Raw genomic sequence first — 19,534 nt, 5'->3', positions numbered from 1 at the left:
TTCGCACGAATGCTTCAAAACCACTGCTCAACGGCGGAAACTACACTGTCGGGCATCACGCCACGTAGTCACGTCTCGCACAAGTTGCCCAGGTTGCAGCTGCTGCGGGACGTGCATCCATGATCACGGAGCACGGTCACGAGCTGCGAGGCTTGGAAAACAGGAACACGGTGCTCCCGTGAATGCAGCTAGCGCACAATCGCTTCCGTTTTATGAAGGGGATTATAACGGAAACAATAAGCCTGGTGTATCCTAGCATTAATGCAGTAATTCCGGTGATTTTACGTCCGATTTTATTTTTTTTATAAAGATTGCGGAAAATATTGTGCAAGAGTGAAAATCATGCACGGATATACCACAGCTGGATATTCAGGAGCCTGCTGTATAGTTATGATAAATCAGAGAACAAACCAGTAGATACTATAATGGTACAGGTTTACATGCCTTCGACACACTATTCGGATGAAGAAGTTGAAGACGTGTATGAAAATATCAAGGAAGTAATCAAACAGGTATGGGATGAAGAAAACCTTACTGTTTTAGGTGGTTGGAATGCTGTCCTTTGCGAAGTTCAGGATGAAAGAATAACTGCAAATTATGGGTTAGGAAATCAAAATGGAAGAGGAGAAAGGCTCATGGAATTCTGCTGAGAGCACAAATTAGTGGTAGCCAACACTCTGTTTAAGAATCATATGCACAATTTTTGCTATGGCCTCGCATGCGGTTGAGTACAGCTCAAGGGTACTGGAGATTTTGTTGTACTCAGGCATGTTTATGCTGTGCCTCCTCAAGGTCTAAAGCAGAGAGCAATGGAATGGTAGAAGTGAAGGGAGTGAGGGAAGTGGAAGCAGAGGCCAAGGAAGAAGAGATTGCGTATCTGTGCGAACGAGGCTTGGACGTTGACAGCAGCGGAGAAGTCAAGAATGGAAGCATTCGAAATGTGGTGCTACTGAAGGATGATGAGCATGAAATGGATCGACCGAGTAAGTAATGAGGAAGTGCTGAGAAGATTGGGAGGGAAGTCACCTAAAAACTGAGGAAAAAAGGGGATTACTTGGTTGGCCACATCGTGAGGAATGATGGCTTGATGAAAACAATCATATAAGGACAGGTAAAAGGGAAGACCTGAATGTATTACATAGGACAGGTTATTAAGGAGTTGAAAGAGAAGAAATACGCCACTATGAAAAGGCGAGCAGATAGGAGATGGGAATGGAGAGTTGCTCAAACCAGTCTTTGGAGTGTTGACTTAAGATGATGAGGCATCAAAAAGTGACTTTGTACACAGATATATACTTGGGTGCAAAGATGTAAGCATCAAATGAGGACATTAGCCTTGAAATATGTAATCATATGACTTGGATTCTAACCCAAATCTAGTCCTCGCATCATGGGTAAGGGTATTATCCGTGGATATTTGGATCCAAGGTGGAAGCACAATTATTGCTATGGCCTCGCATGCGGTTGAGTACAGCTCAAGGGATCTGGAGATTTTGTTGCATCAGGCATGTTTATCATGAATTACATAGGTAAAAGGAAAGACCTTATTGTCGTCACATTTCATCTGTGCCTTGCCCAAGAATGTTGTTAACCAACTTCTCAGATCACGAGTGTTTCAGAAGACACTTCTCATCACATTATATCCAGATGCAAACACCTGGATATACCAGGCACCATCTGATATGTTACCTCTCTCTGATTTCCCATCAGGTTTGCTACTGGGCCGGGAGATCCAAATTTGAATCCTGGTTGACCCTTTTGAGACTTGTGTTCTCTCGTTAGCATGGCTGCTGGACTGAGCCTATATAGTCTTCTGTACCCTCTGTAAGGACCATTTTTGTGGTAGCCTGACCCCCACTGCGGGGGGTCCCAAAGCATTGCTGCCACCACTATGAAACATTCATCTCCCTGGTCAAGAATCGTACTGCCATATATTTTCGGCATTAATAGCGAAAGGATGAAGTCTAACAATTTTTTATTTTTCAAAATTTCCTCTTTTTTGTTTTTTCTTGTGGCTTAAACTTTTTTTGTGCAGTATCAAGTCTAGTGCTGTGTGAGGATGACAAGGGTACAACATGGTGCCTTTGATTTCACAGGTGGACACTTCATCTAGAGTGAATGAAACACTGCACGAGCTTTCACAGCAGTTTGGGGCTGCAATCATAGGATACGATGAGGGGCTGTTGGGTGATGATAGGTGCCTTGCCGGAGCTTTATGGAGACGAATTCTTCAGCAGAAACATGGCTCTGCTATGGCACTGGAAGCCCTCGTTGCTTACGTTAGACATCAGGTGAGAGTTATGTTCTTGTGTCTTTGGCTCTAAATGTACAATTAAGGTGAAGAATAATCTGCTACTTTTCTTGCATAACAGTTGATTGAACGTTTTTTGGGTCATTCACTGGGTAAATATATTTGTATAAGATGCACTTTGTATATAAATTAGTTTTATTTCATGTTCTTAATAATGCATTTTCTCCCATACAGTATTGGTCCTTACAAAAGACCATTTATTCATTCAAGTATTCTTTCCCCTCACAGATGCATGAGCTGGACAAATTAGGTCGAGAGGAAATCATCCTTAGTCCAGACTTGAAGTGGATTCCTCTCACAGACAGTATATGATGTGATTCTCTCTCTAGGCAAAATATCTAGTCATATTTGGTATTGTGAGCACTCATTTTGTAAATATGAAGACATTTAATTTTTCATAGTAACAATGGATTTGGAACTGTTAAGGAGCTTTGTTGAAACTGTTTTGAGGATGCAATGATGACTTTAAACTGAGTTAATATGCCAATAATAGTGTTGATATTCAATATGTATGATTTTTTATGTACTTTGGAGGAGGTATGTACTTTTTACACTGAAATACACAAAAATTTTTATGATCTCTTGAAAATCATCCATGCTTCAGTTTAAAATATATTATTTAGAAGAGTAAGAATGTTGTTAACCAACTTCTCAGATCACCATCATTTCATTTAATCATTGAGAGAGTCACTATAATGGAGAGGCCATAGGCGACACTGCACTATTTGGTTGTCCCTTGATCTCATAATATATCCTTCACTAATGAATCTCCCTTAATAGTTCATCATTGAGTACTCTAGCCAGAAGTCATTCAATTACCCTCGCTACTGTTCTCTTCGCTGCTGCCGCTATTGTCTTCTTCAGTCTCCATTGCGTTGAGGCCCAATTGAGTGCACTGAGTGGGATCATTTGGTTGGCAGGTGACTATCTCACACACCAGTCCCTTGAGACACTTCTCATCACATCCTTTGGCCAGGAATGGATCACCTTCAGAAACGTAATACCTGCAAATTCAACAATATCAGATGGCATACTTAGATCTGAAGCTAAATCAATCATTTCAGGTTTAACTTTCTGTAAGTTTTTTACTTTCATGCTGAAAAATAACTACAGTGGAACCTCGTTAAAGCGAGTACGGGCTATAGCGAAACCCCCGCTATTACGAGAGATAGCCGATGCACCGTCAATTTATCCTATAACAAGCATGTTAAAAATTTCGTTTTTGCGAGGCCCTCTTGGTGTTGGCTCTCGCCATAGCGAGGGTTTCACCGCCGGAAAAACTTACACCAAGACTCCTTAATCTCTTTAATTGCTAGCGATCTGTTAGAAATGAAGTTAATGGAGTGCTCAGTTTCAAATTTATGTGGTAAACTGTCGTTCGATAAAGAAGTAGTTAATTTTGGTGAAAATATTGTGGCATTAGTATTCGCGAATGCTTGATCTTCTTTTGCTCCTCGGGCGGCAGAAAGCAGTCGTCAGCATACCCGCACGTCCATGAGTTGCATGAATAGAAAGCATTTGATGGAACACACCATGGCCAAAAAAACACCAAACACGTCTAAGCGAGAAAATAAAAATAAAGGAGTAATATGAGGTATATTGGCTATTATTTGCACCACCTCCGGTAAAGCGACAATTTGCTATAGCGAGTGTTTATTGGTGCACCGTGGGGTGTCGTTTTATCGAGGTTCCACTGTACATTTTTAATTAAACACTTATAATTTCTAAATAGAAGAGTGTTTCAGCATCATTTTAATAACCAGATGATGGCGCTTCTCAAAAAAAATTGCCATTAATTCAGGTCATGAGAGTACATTCTTGGAACTGAGTATCGAGAACCGATTGGGGAGAACCGGACTGGTGCTGAGAACCGAAAAAAATTTAAGAACCGACTCATCCTTACAGGAAAGCATTCAAGTTTCTACACTACTGAGAATAAATGCAACTGAAGTTCCAAGCCCTTATTAAGCACACAATAATTGCTATTGATAAAAATTTAGCTGGACCAAGAGTTGAATAATTGAATTGAATGAAACAATTTATTGCAAAATTTTCTTAACCACACAAACAAATATTCAGTTATTCTCTTCTCCAAGGTTCCAATTCCTGTGCAAAAGTGGTGAAAAAGTGGGCTGAATATAGATAGGGTAAACAACATTTACCTGAAATATGTATTCAGAAGTTCTTCATTACTGAGCATATCTCGTGTGAGTTTATCAATGCTTGCTGTGGTCATGTTGTCCACACCAAATGTCTCTCGGAACGAATACATCTTGAACCAGTCTGGCTGGTGGGTGGGAGCCATATGACTGTCAGCTGTCAAGTTGTAGATCCATGATTCATAATCAACCACAGCCTGAAAATCATGAATCATATGTTAGTCTTACACTCCCTCAGTGCACTCATAAGTCAACGTTGGTTTTGAAAATGAATTTGAATAAAAGCTGGTAAATGTGAATGAATTTAATTTTAAAACACTTCTACTGTTCACCAAAATGGGTCATACTTGGGTCATTCCTCCTCAATTCAACAAAAAGTTTTCCCTTAGCGTACCTATATTAAATACCCAAAGACAGTTTTGCAAAAATAAATTTTTGCATTTCATCCACGTTTTAATTTTTTTTTGTATTTTTGCTATTTAAAAAAGTGCCTGGAATCACATAATTTCATGTGTATTACTCCACCAAATTATCATTGAGCTATGATTGAGCCATGACTCGCAAAATTAATGCTCATTCTGACTATGATTTTCTACCATCAGATTTAATCAACGATTATGTGTAGAGCCAAGAGTGGGAACTCGAACTTAATCTGAGCAAATGCACGGCGACACATTTCTTGAGTAGGTAGTCCAACTATCCCCATGTATATGCTGTGGATAATAATAATAATTGTTAATCTCTATCGTAATAGGCTCAACTTTGTGGAGGTTCATTCTAATAAATAAAAGCAAACAAACTATGTGTAAATCCACCAATTTATTTTTGTGGTACTACTAGTTTCGACGCAGCAGCGTCATCATCAGGTACAAAGGCTACAAAGAAACAAACATCCTTATATATCATGTGGTATCGGGATATCACCTACCTTCTTCCTCCCGATACCACATGATATATAAGGATGTTTGTTTCTTTGTAGCCATAGTACCTGATGATGACGCCGCTGCGTCGAAACTAGTAGTACCACAAAAATAAATTGGTGGATTTATACATAGTTTGTTCGCTTTTATTTATTAATTATAATTGTCTTTATTAGGTGAGGTTGGGATTAGGAAGTTCCATCTTCCATCTAACCCTCACCTTCCATCTAAACCTGGATGGTATTAACATAAACACAGCGGATAAAGAGAAGTATCTAGTAGTTACGATAACTTTGATTCTATCATGGGGATCACACATGAGAAATATTTGTGGCAGACCCCTGAAGAAGCTAGGATTCATCAAGTGTCTTGTGGGAAGATTTTCAGATGAAAAAGTATAAGAGAGGTGCTGTGTCGCACTCATGCAGCAAGCATATGGGATTTGGTTCAGAAAGAATCCATGAACTCAATAAAATACGAAGGAAAGCTGTACGATTCATCGAAAACTACTATGAGCATAGAGAAAGCATTACACAGATATTAAACTAATTAGGCCCGGAGCCACTACAGACTCGGAGGCTGCGTGCTAGGAGTAGTGTGCTTGAGAAATTGAGAATAGATATCTTTCAGAGTGACTTGAAGAATTTCATATTAGAATCTCACTATATTTTCAGGTCCTACAGAAACGATAAATGAGGAGAGATATTTTGCCAAATGGATAGGTATGAGAAATACTTTTCCCCCAGACAATAAAAGACTTTCTTAAATGCTAGTGGCAGAGATTTTTCCCCAAGCATTACCTTATTTCCCTGACATTTTCATGACTTACAGTACCATATTTCTCTTTCTCAGACATTTTCATACCTGACCGGTATGAACCCTGCTTCAACATCTCATCCATCAAGAAGGACAGTGAGTGTTATATGCTAAAAAAGAGCCTATGGAGTTAATGATAGAGTAGCTCAGGTTGTTTTTGGAGTGCACTTATTCTGCTGAATGAGAAACTTGGTTGTTATAATAGGATTGGGAAGTTTGTTTTGGGTAGTCTGACATATTTTATTACTCCTCAGAATGAAGATTTCTAGCACTCCAAAAGATGGCCAGTTTCATCCCATGATTGCTCAATGAGTGAATGTATTCAGCAATAATGGTTCAGAGCAGCTCTATTGAATGGGCCCATTGATTGCTGAAATATTTCAACAACTGGAGTGAAATAAGCAAGGTACATTACCCATGTAGGTTGTTCCCCGGCATCATCAACGTAGTAAACGCGATAGTTTGGATTGACGTTGGTAAAGGAAGTGCCGCTGCCACCACAGAAGGAGAGAGCCGTGGGGCGGGTGGGGTCCTCGTTGTCGTAATAGAGGTGAATCTCTTCGTGATGCGTGTGCCCAGTAAACTGAGCCACCACTGTGTTCTCAAACCTGCAAATCATTCATCAATATATGTACAGTATTAGCCTCCTCTAGCATCATCCTTGCATGTTGCCCCCAACCAACATTTTGAGCACAAAACTTTGCTATGAATGGAAGAGTAATTTGGTGTGATATAGAATGTTATATTTTTCCAAAGCAATTAAATTAGAACGTCCTTACAAAGAATTTCTTAGGACCAAAAAAATCATGAAAAAAAATCGATGGCGGTCTGTTACTTTTTTTGTACATGAAAATCTCAAGTTTCACCCACAAGTTAGCTGTTCTCTTAATAAGGAAGCTCCTATAGTGGACATTCTTTCGTACTGAATTAGAGGCCACCAGACCCCTATCACCAGGATAGGTCATTTCCCAGATATCCATGATGTCATTCTCACCTCTCCAACTGTTTTTCAAAAATTTATTTTGCATCTTTTTCTCAAGCTTTTGAGTCACCCATTAGAAGCACTGAAGTTACCTGCTATATACGTGTTTTTGAGCTATGAAGCCTGAATCACACCATCACTCCTCTGTGACAGTTAGGTACAGTGGCGCAGCGAGGGGGGGGTTTTGAGGGATAAAACCACACCCTGAGCTCACAGAAATTTTTAAGGTAAATCTATTTTCCTTAATTGGATTAATATTGCTTATAGAATAATGTGAGGATTAATAAAATATCCCTCATAAGGCCGTAAAAATCACCATTTTGAACCATTTATCTTAATTTCTTTTCCGACCTCTGCGCCTCCCGCTTACCCTGGCGGTTATGCAATACCTCCAAGCCCCCCAGTATTAGTTGCGCCTAAAACCCCCCATAGCCTTAATTCCTGGCTGCGCCCCTGGTTAGGTAGAGTTGAAATGATTGCTCTCAGACACTGTCACTCTTGAGAATAGCTTTTCAATTTTTTATATCTGTCAGACTTTCCATAATATTTATTGAGTTGCCTCTGGTAACTTAGACGGTAAACAAACAGATGCAAAGTTCCAGTCATGATGAACCCAATTACACCCATGTCTCGTATAGCGCAAGGGATGCGTTCCTTGGGGTCTTTGCGCTATACGAATTTGCGTTATACGAGATCGTTTTAACATTGGGAAGATAGGGATGCGTTCCTGGTAGCATAGGTCTTGGGTATTGAATTTCCTCTAAAACATATATATTCCCATAAATAGCCTTAGAAAGCATTATTTATATAAATGTTAATAGTTTAAAACATCTTTAAAGATAGTATGCACGCATTTGAAGACTTTTATTCACGTTAAAAAAAATTCTTACGTGCTTTTGAAATTCCCTCCTGTCGTGCGGGTGGGCTAACATCTGCTATCTCAGGGGTTCGTAATGCATTGCCGGCAGTTGACGATTTTTCAAACCAATCTAAAAACAACTATTGTGTCACCCAGGCCCTTTTGTCGCTCATCGAAATGACAGGAAAATACTACTTTGAATGCCATTTCATAGCTAGCGGAGTTTATGAATGATAAATCATTTTAATTTGAAGTCCTCCGAGTCTTTAGCAGCTACGTGAAACAGTCTTTAAATGCCTTGAAACCTGACCCAGGTTTTCCTTCCCTGAAAATGAATGAATGAGAATGCATTCTTTTCTAAAAGAATGTTGTCTCGTCAACACTAAAAACTAGTTGAAGGGAAAAGGAGCCGCTTTCAATCACAGCTTGGAGTTCATCAGAAAATGTTGTGGTGACTGCGCTATCAACACTTGCAAATTCACCTGATATCGCCGCACTGAAAATACCTGCTTGCCGTTTAAATTCTGGAACCAACCGGAGCTTTCACTAAATGTCTCGGAGCGTTACCACTCTCGTCTTTTTGTACTGATTCACTATGAACTTTCCGTATGTGTAGACCGCTTGGTTGAAGTTGGTGCGGCTGAGGTCACTGATGTTTTAACTTCGTCTTTATTCAGAATAAGGCATCGTGCGTTTAAACTTCCACGCAATATCGCTTTGACGTTCTCCATTTTCAAAGCAATTGACCTATATCAATTTCTCTTCAAGGTTTATGGTTTTTCTTGATAAATTCTTGATTTTTCTACCCGCATTCCTATTTTTTGTCATTTTCTCTTGGTTTTTACTCTGCATGGCTCTATCGAAATCACCTTCTACTGCTGAACTGTATTCTTGAGACGCAGAGGGCCTACGACTGCGGGGAGGGAACGAAGCTATTGTGTTTGAGACTCTATAGCGGACCCTCTTACATGTTGATGCTATTCATGCGCAACTCGGCCACCGCTCCATTTCTCCCCCGTGAATACCGATGACCTTGAAGGCTTTAGCGTAGACCCTCTACCTTGAAGTCAATCGCCCGATAACCTATGGCGGCAAAAATTACGTCTCAACCAGTATTGCTTTAAAAAAACTCATTTCCACTAGCCCCACGCTTATTAATGATCTAAATTAACTCATTCTGTTAAGGAGACAAGATAAATTACTTCGGTAAGCCAGCTATCTGGACCCAATGACGAGTAATACTTTTAGCCATTGCACAGCAATGGATTTCGATTAATATATGAACAAAAAAGAAAATTTGAGGCAAGCAATAATATTAATATGCGTAAAATGATAGAAATTTCGTGTGTACTTAGCGCATGTTCACGTTTTATCACGAGAGCATTTAAGATTTTTGATTAGGCTACACTGCGTTGCAATGTTTCCCCGAGGAACAAATTTGCGCTATATCGAAATTGCGCTAATCGAAATTGCGCTATACGAGACATGGGTGTACAATACATTAATCATGTTAAATGGTAGAATTTGAGATCCTATGGGCCAGTTTTATTATGCATGGTTAAAATTTAGCAGAGACTGAAGGCCAGAGTAAACAAATTCTTGAATGTAAGATAATTAGTACAACTAAATGTTCTGAACTACTTTGCTTTACATTAACTTTCAAATACGTATTCTTTAGGTTACGGCTGCATCATATTCTCAGTGGCGCCGACTCCTTCGGGTCTAAGGGGGCCTGAGCCCCCTCAAAAATTCGCTATGGGCATGAGGAATAAATGCTTCAGGCTTGCCAATTTTCCCTGGAGTGTCCAAATATCGAGATTCTAGTTATCAGGGTTCTAATGTTGATCATATTACTCTTCTAAAATGCTTATAAACCTTACAACTCACTACTTCAAAATTTCCTGGGGCAAGATCCCCAGTTTGAGCCCCCCCCCCAATATTTTTTTGTAGTCGGCATCCCTCCATATTCTGGGAAACACTAACTAGACATTATAGAACAATCTTCCATTCAGATTCAAATCAGGGTCAATCTTCTCTTGAATAGAAGTGGCATGACATGTAATAAGTACTGTCTTAAATATTGATATCTGCCATGCACTTACAGAAGTGGAAATTTTTAACCATTACCTGTTGATAATTTTCCTGTATTCTCGGCTCCATACTTTGAAGCAGTCAGGAGAACCAGAGGGGACGTGGGAGAGAATATGAACTTTCTCGCCCTTCTTCTCTGCCTCCCAGAGTGTCTCAGCCAGCCACTCAAGCTGACCATCTTGATCTGATGGGTTGTACATTACCCACCTTTAAAGGCAATGATAGGAAACAGTGAAACATAGAGAATATTAAAGAGACCCGATTCCTTGATTAAACTTAACATATAATCTTGAAAAGTTCAGGTTATGTAAAATAAACCCTTGAAAACAATTATGTACATACCTGAACCTCAAGCATAAAAAATTCGGATTGGGACTTTTTTACACCTATAAAAAATTTACTTGTATTTCTAAAAAAAATCATTTGAAAAGTGCTAAATTACATAGACTCCTTATATTTCATCAGTAGTAAAAAATTAATCCTCCAGTAAAAGTTAAGAAATTTCACTCTTATTTTCATGTAAATATTAAGAATGACCCCAAATTGAGATAAACTTTCGAAAAAATACTCGTGTCATTCCTGGGTAAATTAAGTTGAAGGATTGGTAGCTCTATGCTAGCAAAGGCCCTCACTGAGCTACTGTGGCGATTTGCTTACTCTTTTCTTCTGACATAGTCGATAATGAAGAGTAAAAAATTGATTTTACATAGTATAGGCATCTCCTGAACATTAAAATGAGCAGAGCAAAATTATTTTTTCGTTGAAGACAGACCTAAGCAATCAATGGGAAATTATTTTTGTCTGGTTCTCCTCAGAATAAATAAATGCCCAATAACGCATTACAATTGAGTGCCACATTACTTACCAGTTGAATACATAGCAGGCCATGTTATGCAGGCCTATTATTCGGAGGCCAGGCTTTGCAAGGGCAGTGTAGTAACCTCCCTTCAGAATGGTAGCACGAGCATCTTCTGACAGCCATGGGGACCAAACATCAGCGACTGTTTCATATAGCCAGTTGATGGACAATTTCTCATCTGTGACGGATATTGGAGGAAACCTATTAAGAAAAAATCAATTTGTATCACACCTCTTATCCAATAGACAAAAATACAGGAAAAAAGCACCCCTACATTTCCACAATCATCCTTCTTTTTGAGAAACTGAAAATCAAATATACTGCATGATACTTATATAGCTTAGGCAGGTACGTACATGCTGAATTTTTATAAAAAATTAATGTTACATATGTATTTTGAACTTGTACATCAAATTAAGAAAAGACAAAATTTTAATGATTATTAATGTTCGACAAGGGAATACATAAATTGCATCCCAAAATACGAGAAGCATTTCAAGAGTACTCTTTTATGAATTTTCCCTGACTTTAATGAATGAATTCCCCAAGGAACTTAAGTATTTACTGGGAAAGTTAAGGGATTGGGGAAGGGAGAAATTGGCTGAAAGGTATGCCAAGAAATAAGCCTAGAGGGCAAAATACAACAAAATTAGACAAGAAAACAAAGGAACACACACATACTACCTCATTCACCTACTTGATTTGCACAAAGATCAAGTTTCTAGGTACATAGGTCTTAAGCACACACACACAGGGGCAGATCAAAGGGGGGGGCCTGGGCCCTGGGACAACCACCATGCATGAGCCTTCTAACAATATTCCTCTACAAAATTATTTATTCTTATATTTATTGTGCCTTTCTTCTTTCTATAGTAAATTTTAATGCACCCCGCCTTAGTTCTGGAAATCCACACCTATTTGTTGTTTATTACCACAGAACAAATTATGTGTTTAACTCCCCGTTTTACATAATGATGAGGAATTTTAATAAACTCGGCCTAAGTTTTGATTTCTCTATGTCTCTATCTAGATTTCAAAGTCACTAGTGGCAAAGATGAACTCAATTTAAAAATTCTACTCCTATAACATGTTTATACCTTATGTTTTATATCATTGTATCTATCTACATACATATTTTATTCATGGATGCGCAATTCTGTATAGCTCATTCTGGAATTATAACGTCTTTCCGCAAACTATTCGAGAGATTGCCTACGTAGAAAGGCCTCCTGAGCTCTCACTCCCCCTGACTGCGACCATTACTGACTTAAATATTTGAGCATAAGTTGGTACTCACACGTTGAGTGGAGAGGCTTCGTGGTTACCCAAGATGGGGAAAATCTGCTTGTCACCAAACACTGTCTTCATCTCAGTCATCACTTTCCTGATGACAGCCTTGTTCGTCTCCACAGTTGTGGCCCACACACCATGGTCAAGAAGATCCCCAGTCATCATTATGTAGTCAGCATCCTTCATAGCCAAAATTTCACAGTTCAGAGAGCAGTTGTTGGTACATGAAAGAAAATAGAGTGATGAAAAACTCCACAGCACCCGCATTGCATTCAAGGTCGGTGGGTATTTGGTGGAGGTGATAAATGATGGCTTCGGTTTGTTAGCCACACAAGCAGATACTGCAGGCTAAGCACTGGGGTAGAATTCTTGAATGACCTTGTGAATGCTTGTAAATCATTAGTTTGGTTGCGTCACCTTATATTAGAGTACATAACTGTTTGGTTTAACTAGAATGATATTTAAACCAATTTGAAAATTTTTCTAGAGAATTTTTAGGATAAGCTGTGCTTTGAAAGCAGCATGGTATAGAATACTTGTGTTGAATCATTGGACTAATATGCAATTCTTACATCAAACACATAATCATAATCATGTAACTATGTACATACATTGTTGTTTTATTTATACAATACATTTGTTAATCACGTGTTTCCTTGGAGAGTTTTATGTTTCAGCTGCCCCATTGTAATGTCATATATTGTAAAACTACATCACTGTCCCTAAAATCAATAATTAAATCATGAGTAGTTTAGCGATGAACACCCTGCTTGTGTTCAACAGATGCAGGCATTATATATTGGAAGTTCGACATATTTAAATAAAAGATGGTAGCACTTTTCCACAATATTTTAATGCGTACGATGCGTTTCGGCTCACAGAGCCATCAGTGCTACCGTGCTTGCGGTTTAGAATTAGAATTTTCCATGCAACCAAGCATTCAAGTTCACGCAAAGCTAGCTCCAATGGTTGCAATGTGTTAAGGCTGCAGGGTAGATGCTTGGGCTAATGACTTTGATACTTGGATAGACTTCAGTTGAATTCAGAAACAAATGAAAGGTCTCAAGGGCAAGGCTGAAACATTCTAGCTTAGCAAATTGGACACCGCTTTCAGAAATATGTACTTACATTGTGGTTGGCATTAATATTCTCAAACAAGGATTGTACTGCAGGCCAAGGCAGGTCGCACGATCGGTAGTCGCCCCAGTAGCCTGCCTGGTCGCTGGGGTCTGTGGGGTGACCCTGGCCAGCTCGACAGCAAGCGGGCTCGTCACACGCTGCATTGCCCCCAACCTCATAGTTCCTGTCATAGTGCAGATCCGTCACTTGGACTATTTTCATGCGGCCAGCCTGAACATTGAGATTGAATGGAAGTTGGAATATGAAGACTAAATTGAAAGATACAGTGTGAAACAAAGAGACTGCAGCAAAGGTAACAGAACAAAAGATTCTTTCATTTAAAATGCTTTTGTGCTATACCCTAAAATATTGGAAAATTCTAATGAGAAAATTTCTAAGAAGAAATTGGGCATTTTTCTTATAAGAAATTTTCTCATAAGAACTTTTCTTATAAGAAAATTTCATTCAGAAACATTCTTATAAAAATTGCTTATAAGTATCAATTACAAAATGATATTTATAATAAATTTTCTGATGGAAATATTTAATATAAATATGATATCATCATGCTTTAAACACTTGTGCAAACTTCTATGAAAAAGCTACATAAGATTTACATCCCTGATAGCCCTTAATGATGAATTATTAACCCTTTCGAGACGGCATAGTTTTCGTCTCAGCATGACTGCTGTACTGAGCCCCAAAAGACTTCTTTCTCGTGGTACGGAGCATTTTTGGAGGACATTCAAAGAAGTGTCTCACGGAACCTTTTTCGACCCCTCCTCGCTGGAACTCCGAATTATTTCGGACTCCGAGAGTAGTTGTGCTCCCTCCTTTCCTGGTTTACGACCATAACTGCGGCATTGGTTCGCGGTCAACTTATGTAATGCTTATATGTATTTAGCACATGGATAATTGTTGCTTGCACGTAAATTGCAGCCTTTGAATTGAATTCCTCATTTTTTTACAAGCATTGTCAAATTTTAAGCGAAGTTCTAAGGTCGTATTTAACGCATTTAATGCAGCAACAATTTCCATGTTGATTTTTATACATAACTCGAGATATAAGTTAATATTTATCGCAGGATTTCGTTTAAAAATTGTAAATGCTGTTTAAAAGACCAAGAATTCATTTCTTAGTTTATTTTTCTTGAGAAATGAACAAATATTTATTTGGAAAACTGACTGGATAAACAATTGCATGACTGCTGTCCCTTACCGCTAAGAGGGGTTATAAAAGACGAGGGGTCCAGGTACCTGCTCCCGGATTCCGAGGGTAAATCCTAAAACCCGCAGCGATGGGTCCCGAGACAAAGACGACATAAATCCGCGACCGTCCTAAAAGGGGGAGAGCTAGAAAATGTATATACATGGCTTTCGTTCTCCTGGCCAAGAAAATCTCACACGTAAATATACGACCGTCGTCTCCCGGGTCAGGAAACGTCCATACGTATATATACGTGTGTACTAGGGAAAAGGTTAAGCCCTTATAAGGGCTAATGAATTATTGATGGTTAGCATCTCTCTAACCATTTTTATCTTTTTTTTCATTCACTTTCCAAACGTATCCCAGGATGAGGAAGAATTTTAATGGTTCATTTTCTACTCCGTTTCCAAAGATTTTCCATATTTCTGGATTACCATGGGGGTGACCAAGTAAAATATTGTAATGGCAAAAGGATAGATGTATGGATAAATTTATTGGTCCCGTTGGTATGTTATTACATACATACAGACCCCATCAAATAAAGAATAAAAGTAAAATATAATACATTGGAAGTACGTATGTATTAGAAAAGTTATACGCATACATATATATTATCAGTCATTTGACAAGACTTCTCTAACATTGTAAAAACAGTTTTCAAGGAAATATTTTTTTGATTTAATTTTTAAACACACCAGTCTTTGCTCATTTTTTATTTCAACTGGCAAATGGTTCAATAATTTACAACACACATAAGTATGCCTTTATTGCTGAACAGAGTAATATTGTGTGTGCCGGTTACATAATTGGATTTTTTAGGTAGGAAATACATCCATATGAGTGTCAGTAGATGGAAGAGTGGGATTGAGAGCTGTGTATAAACAACCTTTGGATTGTTGTGTCACAATGATCTTAATTAGACATAGACAGAGTGCCGAGAGAAACTTGACCGATAATGGAAGTACATAATTATAAAGAAAGGCAATGGTTACTCACGTCATTGGGAATGAATGGCCTTAGTTCTGGTTTCTCACCATACTTTGTCAAATCAACGGTCCACTCATAGGCATCGTCGGTGAAAGGGCACAGATTTTGAAACACCACACCACACATCCGCTCTGCAGTCACTGGAACCTGGGAGTTGTTGGCAATGTACAGAATTGGATCCTGAAAAGCAAGAAGAAAAAAAAATTTAGAGTGACATTGCCATTCTACGATTGCATACCATATATTTATATTAAAAAATTATGTAGATGACTTTTTAGAAAAAAGTGAGGTGGTCTTGTGGACAAACAAACAAGTAAGTCCCTGAACTCTAGCTACAGCTAAATCAACTTCGTGGAAGGTCCACATGTTTTTTACTGCTTCAACCATTTTACTGAAATTTGAGCATCTTCCTGTGTTCAATATTCAAGAATAAAGACTTTTTTGTCACTGATTCACAGATTTTTCCTGATCTTGGCTACAACACTGTTTTCACAATCCAAAGTGCTGAGAGTACGAATGAATTCCATATTTGAGTCAATCCACATAACATATTACGCATTTGTTTCATGTTATATTTCATTACCCGATGAATCCCAATCATTTACATGGAAACATATTCTCAACCCTCAAATTTAAAATCTGATATTTATTTTTATCATTATTGACCAAAACAGGGATAAAAAAATATTACCTCTTTCCGACACGGAATGTCATTCAGTTTTTAAAACAAAAAGTTACCCTCAGTCCCTAATTTTTATTAATAAATCACATAGACCTTAATCAATAAGTCACCGCTAATATTTTCTTCCATAAGATAGTATAAAACCATAGGGCCCTAATCAGCTCCTAATAACTATAGTTAGGGAGGTGGTTCATCAATTTCCACAGTGCCTTGTAATTCATATTACCTTTCAGCAACAATGTATCTGAGGTCTGATACATATTGAGAAGAGGCTTTTAGAAATCAATTATTTTGAAACGCTAGTTTTTAAGCTGATGATAAAAAAAAAACATTTTCATCGGACAGTCACCTTCAAGGATGCCATCTTTTTTTTACCATCATTTTTCAAAAAAACTATGGGGAATGGCTGCCCTTCCACTTAGCCTGTTACAGCATAAAACAGGTACTTTTATGCCAATATTTTAAAATGCGACAGATAAAGTGAAACTACAGCTCAACTTAAGAACACTCACCACATTGAGTTCCACAGCTCCTCGGCAAACTTCCTCTGGCTCTATCTTGAAATTAACACAGAGGTTGACAACATACTCGACCAGCTCATCCCGAGATGCTCCACTTTCATATTTCTTCAGCACAGTGTTTATGGCAAAGGTACACAGAGTGCACGAAAACTGAAAGGAGAAGCATTATCATGGCATTATTATGCAATGTATTAGGAGTAAGTAGTCATTGGGAGTTTGGAATGTTAGTGACCCCTGAACCCAAATGAGTTTGAAGAAATTAAAGTTACACGGAATACTGAAGTAGTTTTTTAATATAAAATTGGTTGCTCAGTGGCAAAAATACAAATTATTGTTTTATTTTAAAAAGACGTCAATCCATAATGATTTATCTAGAATTATCAATTAATATCATGCCTTTCCTGATAGATTCTCATTCAACTCCCTAACATGAATTAAACCAGTATCCCTGGAAGCATTTCTGGCTATACTCGTGGTTTGAAACTCAAACTTGAACTGATCAATAGTCACAATGGAAAAATATTTCTTACGATATTTAAATGATGTTTTTGATTTCTAAAAGAGTGGTTATAAAACCAAGTTATACACACTACTGAATTCTTAGATAACTTTAGCATCGAGAGTTTACTAGATTTTAGGTAAAAATCAGAGAACATAGTTTATCCCTCTCTACACAAAAGGGAAAGTAGAATGCAAATATTAACCAGAAATGTGTCCCCTCAACAATGAAGCCTATTTATCTACTGTTGACTCTTTCATAGATATGTTCACATTTTATTTCAATATTTTGATACATTTAGGAAATTAACTGAACTTTTTTTTAATGTTCATCACATTCACACCAATTCAAACGAAGGAGAAAATTTTTTTTAAGAACGGATTACCTGAAAGAAGGGATTTGGTCCAGTGAAGAGCCCATCTCCTCGAAGGGAATGCGGCGCACTTAGCTCATCAAAATACCAATTCAAGCGCTCCTTCTTCTCCTGAGATAAAGATCTTCCAGCCCTCTCGTTTGTCCATGCCTCTTCAAACAGACTGGTGAACTCCTCTTGTGATAACTCAGATTGAATTTCTCTATCTGTCAATGTATAATCACGATTAGTACTGAATCAGACCAAGGGTCCCTTCACAAGGAAGCTACAAAGTGGTACTTACTAGAGGTACATTTTATGTTGTCAGAATCAGTAGCCTAGCTAGGAATTTGAAATGGGTGGGTTTACCGGAGATTTCGGGACCCTCCCGGGTTGTATGGAAAACGCCCCAGGGCACAGGGGGTTAAGGGGTCCTCTTTTGAGGGCTCAAGGGGGGCTTATAACCCAGAAACCCCCTGTAGTTACGCCACTGGTCACAATCACCATGGTACACAAGACTATAAGGACGTTTAATCTGTGAGTGATGGCACTTCCGTAACATGTCTAATGTTAGTGCAGCTCACTAATTAGAACTACAATTGACTAATTGAAATTCATTATTACAGATGGATGTAAGAATGATAAAAATTGTTTAAATTTAAGTTTCTTAAAAATTAATACCCTGGTTTGTGTGATTGCCCAAATATAATGATTAGAAAATTTTCCTGATTTGTGAGCAAGCTTTTTCAATTCTCAATCACAAAAATCTGATAACTCATATTTTTTTCAACCTGAATATTTTCTGTTCACCCAAAGAATTTGATATTTTAAAAAATGGCAAATTCACATTTTTTATTTTCCAAAATCTGTTTCCATTTTTTTATTATGCAATTGAGTAAAAACTTTGAATCTTGTACTTCTAAACATAGAAAGAATAAATTTTTTCTCTTAAAATAATATCATCCAATATAGCATTGAGATCTTTTGATTTACAAAAAATGTTAATGGTGGGATAATTTTAAAACATCTGTAAAATTAATTTCAGTCAGATATAGAGGTTCAGAATAAAAACCTTCTCAGCTTCAAAACAGATTAAAACATGGAATTGTAAGTTCCAAATATTAACTTGTCAAATACACATTTCAAAACCGCGGGGGATAAAAACCTTCTCAGCTTCAAAACAGATTAAAACATGGAATTGTAAGTTCCAAATATTAACTTGTCAAATACACATTTCAAAGTGTGGAATTTCACTCTCACTCTGCAAGGCAGAACCACAGCGCACTAGTGTTTGCGGGTTTGGGATGATGGAATTTTCTGCTGTGTTTGCTTTTGTCTGTTGGTCATTCCTAGAGTATTCATTGCTGATATGATCATTCATTGTGAAATTTATTAAACAACAACTGCAACGGACCTTGAATTGTCAAGTGGCTTCACTTTTTCCCCAGTAGTAATATCATTACTACTTGTGCTGTCAACCAAATACATGCCTTCTTTTTTGAGTTCCCTGTTCAGTTAAAGGTGATGCATACCTTACAGGGCCACCTACAGGCCTCATATTTTTAGAAAATATTTCTCATGTTTTGGATGCATTCACCAATTGCAACTACTCCATAGTGTAGTAACTCAGAAGTTAATATTCAACCATTTATGCCACCTTACTCACTATACCATCTGACTATGTCCCTGCCTATCTGAGCCATCTAATGGCATATTTTTTTGGGATCAAGGATCAATTAACTAGAACCAAGAAGAGCTTTTACTTACCTGGAGTACCAGATGTGAACGTAAGTAGTCCCAGCAGAAGGACAATGCATATGCTGAGAAACCTAGCCATTGTGGCAAACTATGAGAGACAAAACTGCATGAGAATGTCTCCA

General features: G+C 38.0%; 2 protein-coding genes across 2 annotated transcripts in view; one reads left to right on the top strand and one right to left on the bottom strand.

Annotated features, from left to right (window-relative positions):
- The window catches only part of LOC124164347 (ubiquinol-cytochrome-c reductase complex assembly factor 1), a 12,438-nt gene extending 9,547 nt beyond the window's left edge, over positions 1–2,891 (top strand). Inside the window, exons 5-6 of the mRNA XM_046541632.1 lie at positions 2,097–2,291; positions 2,540–2,891. Of these exons, the coding sequence (XP_046397588.1) occupies positions 2,097–2,291; positions 2,540–2,623 (279 nt within the window). The 3' untranslated portion in view covers positions 2,624–2,891. The remainder of the gene's footprint in view (positions 1–2,096; positions 2,292–2,539) is intronic.
- On the bottom strand, positions 2,813–19,534 carry LOC124164346 (sphingomyelin phosphodiesterase-like). The gene is made up of 11 exons (XM_046541630.1): positions 19,422–19,534; positions 17,688–17,881; positions 16,795–16,953; positions 15,610–15,780; positions 13,416–13,637; positions 12,295–12,467; positions 11,004–11,198; positions 10,175–10,345; positions 6,622–6,814; positions 4,474–4,667; positions 2,813–3,315 (listed from the first exon to the last, which is right to left on the bottom strand). Exons 1-11 carry the CDS (start codon positions 19,489–19,491, stop codon positions 3,123–3,125), a joined length of 1,935 nt encoding a protein of 644 aa, XP_046397586.1. The 5' UTR covers positions 19,492–19,534; the 3' UTR covers positions 2,813–3,122.

The sequence above is a fragment of the Ischnura elegans genome, chromosome 8 (assembly GCF_921293095.1).
Source record: "Ischnura elegans chromosome 8, ioIscEleg1.1, whole genome shotgun sequence".
NCBI lineage: Eukaryota > Metazoa > Arthropoda > Insecta > Odonata > Coenagrionidae > Ischnura > Ischnura elegans.
This window is presented reverse-complemented; position numbering and strand designations above follow the sequence as displayed.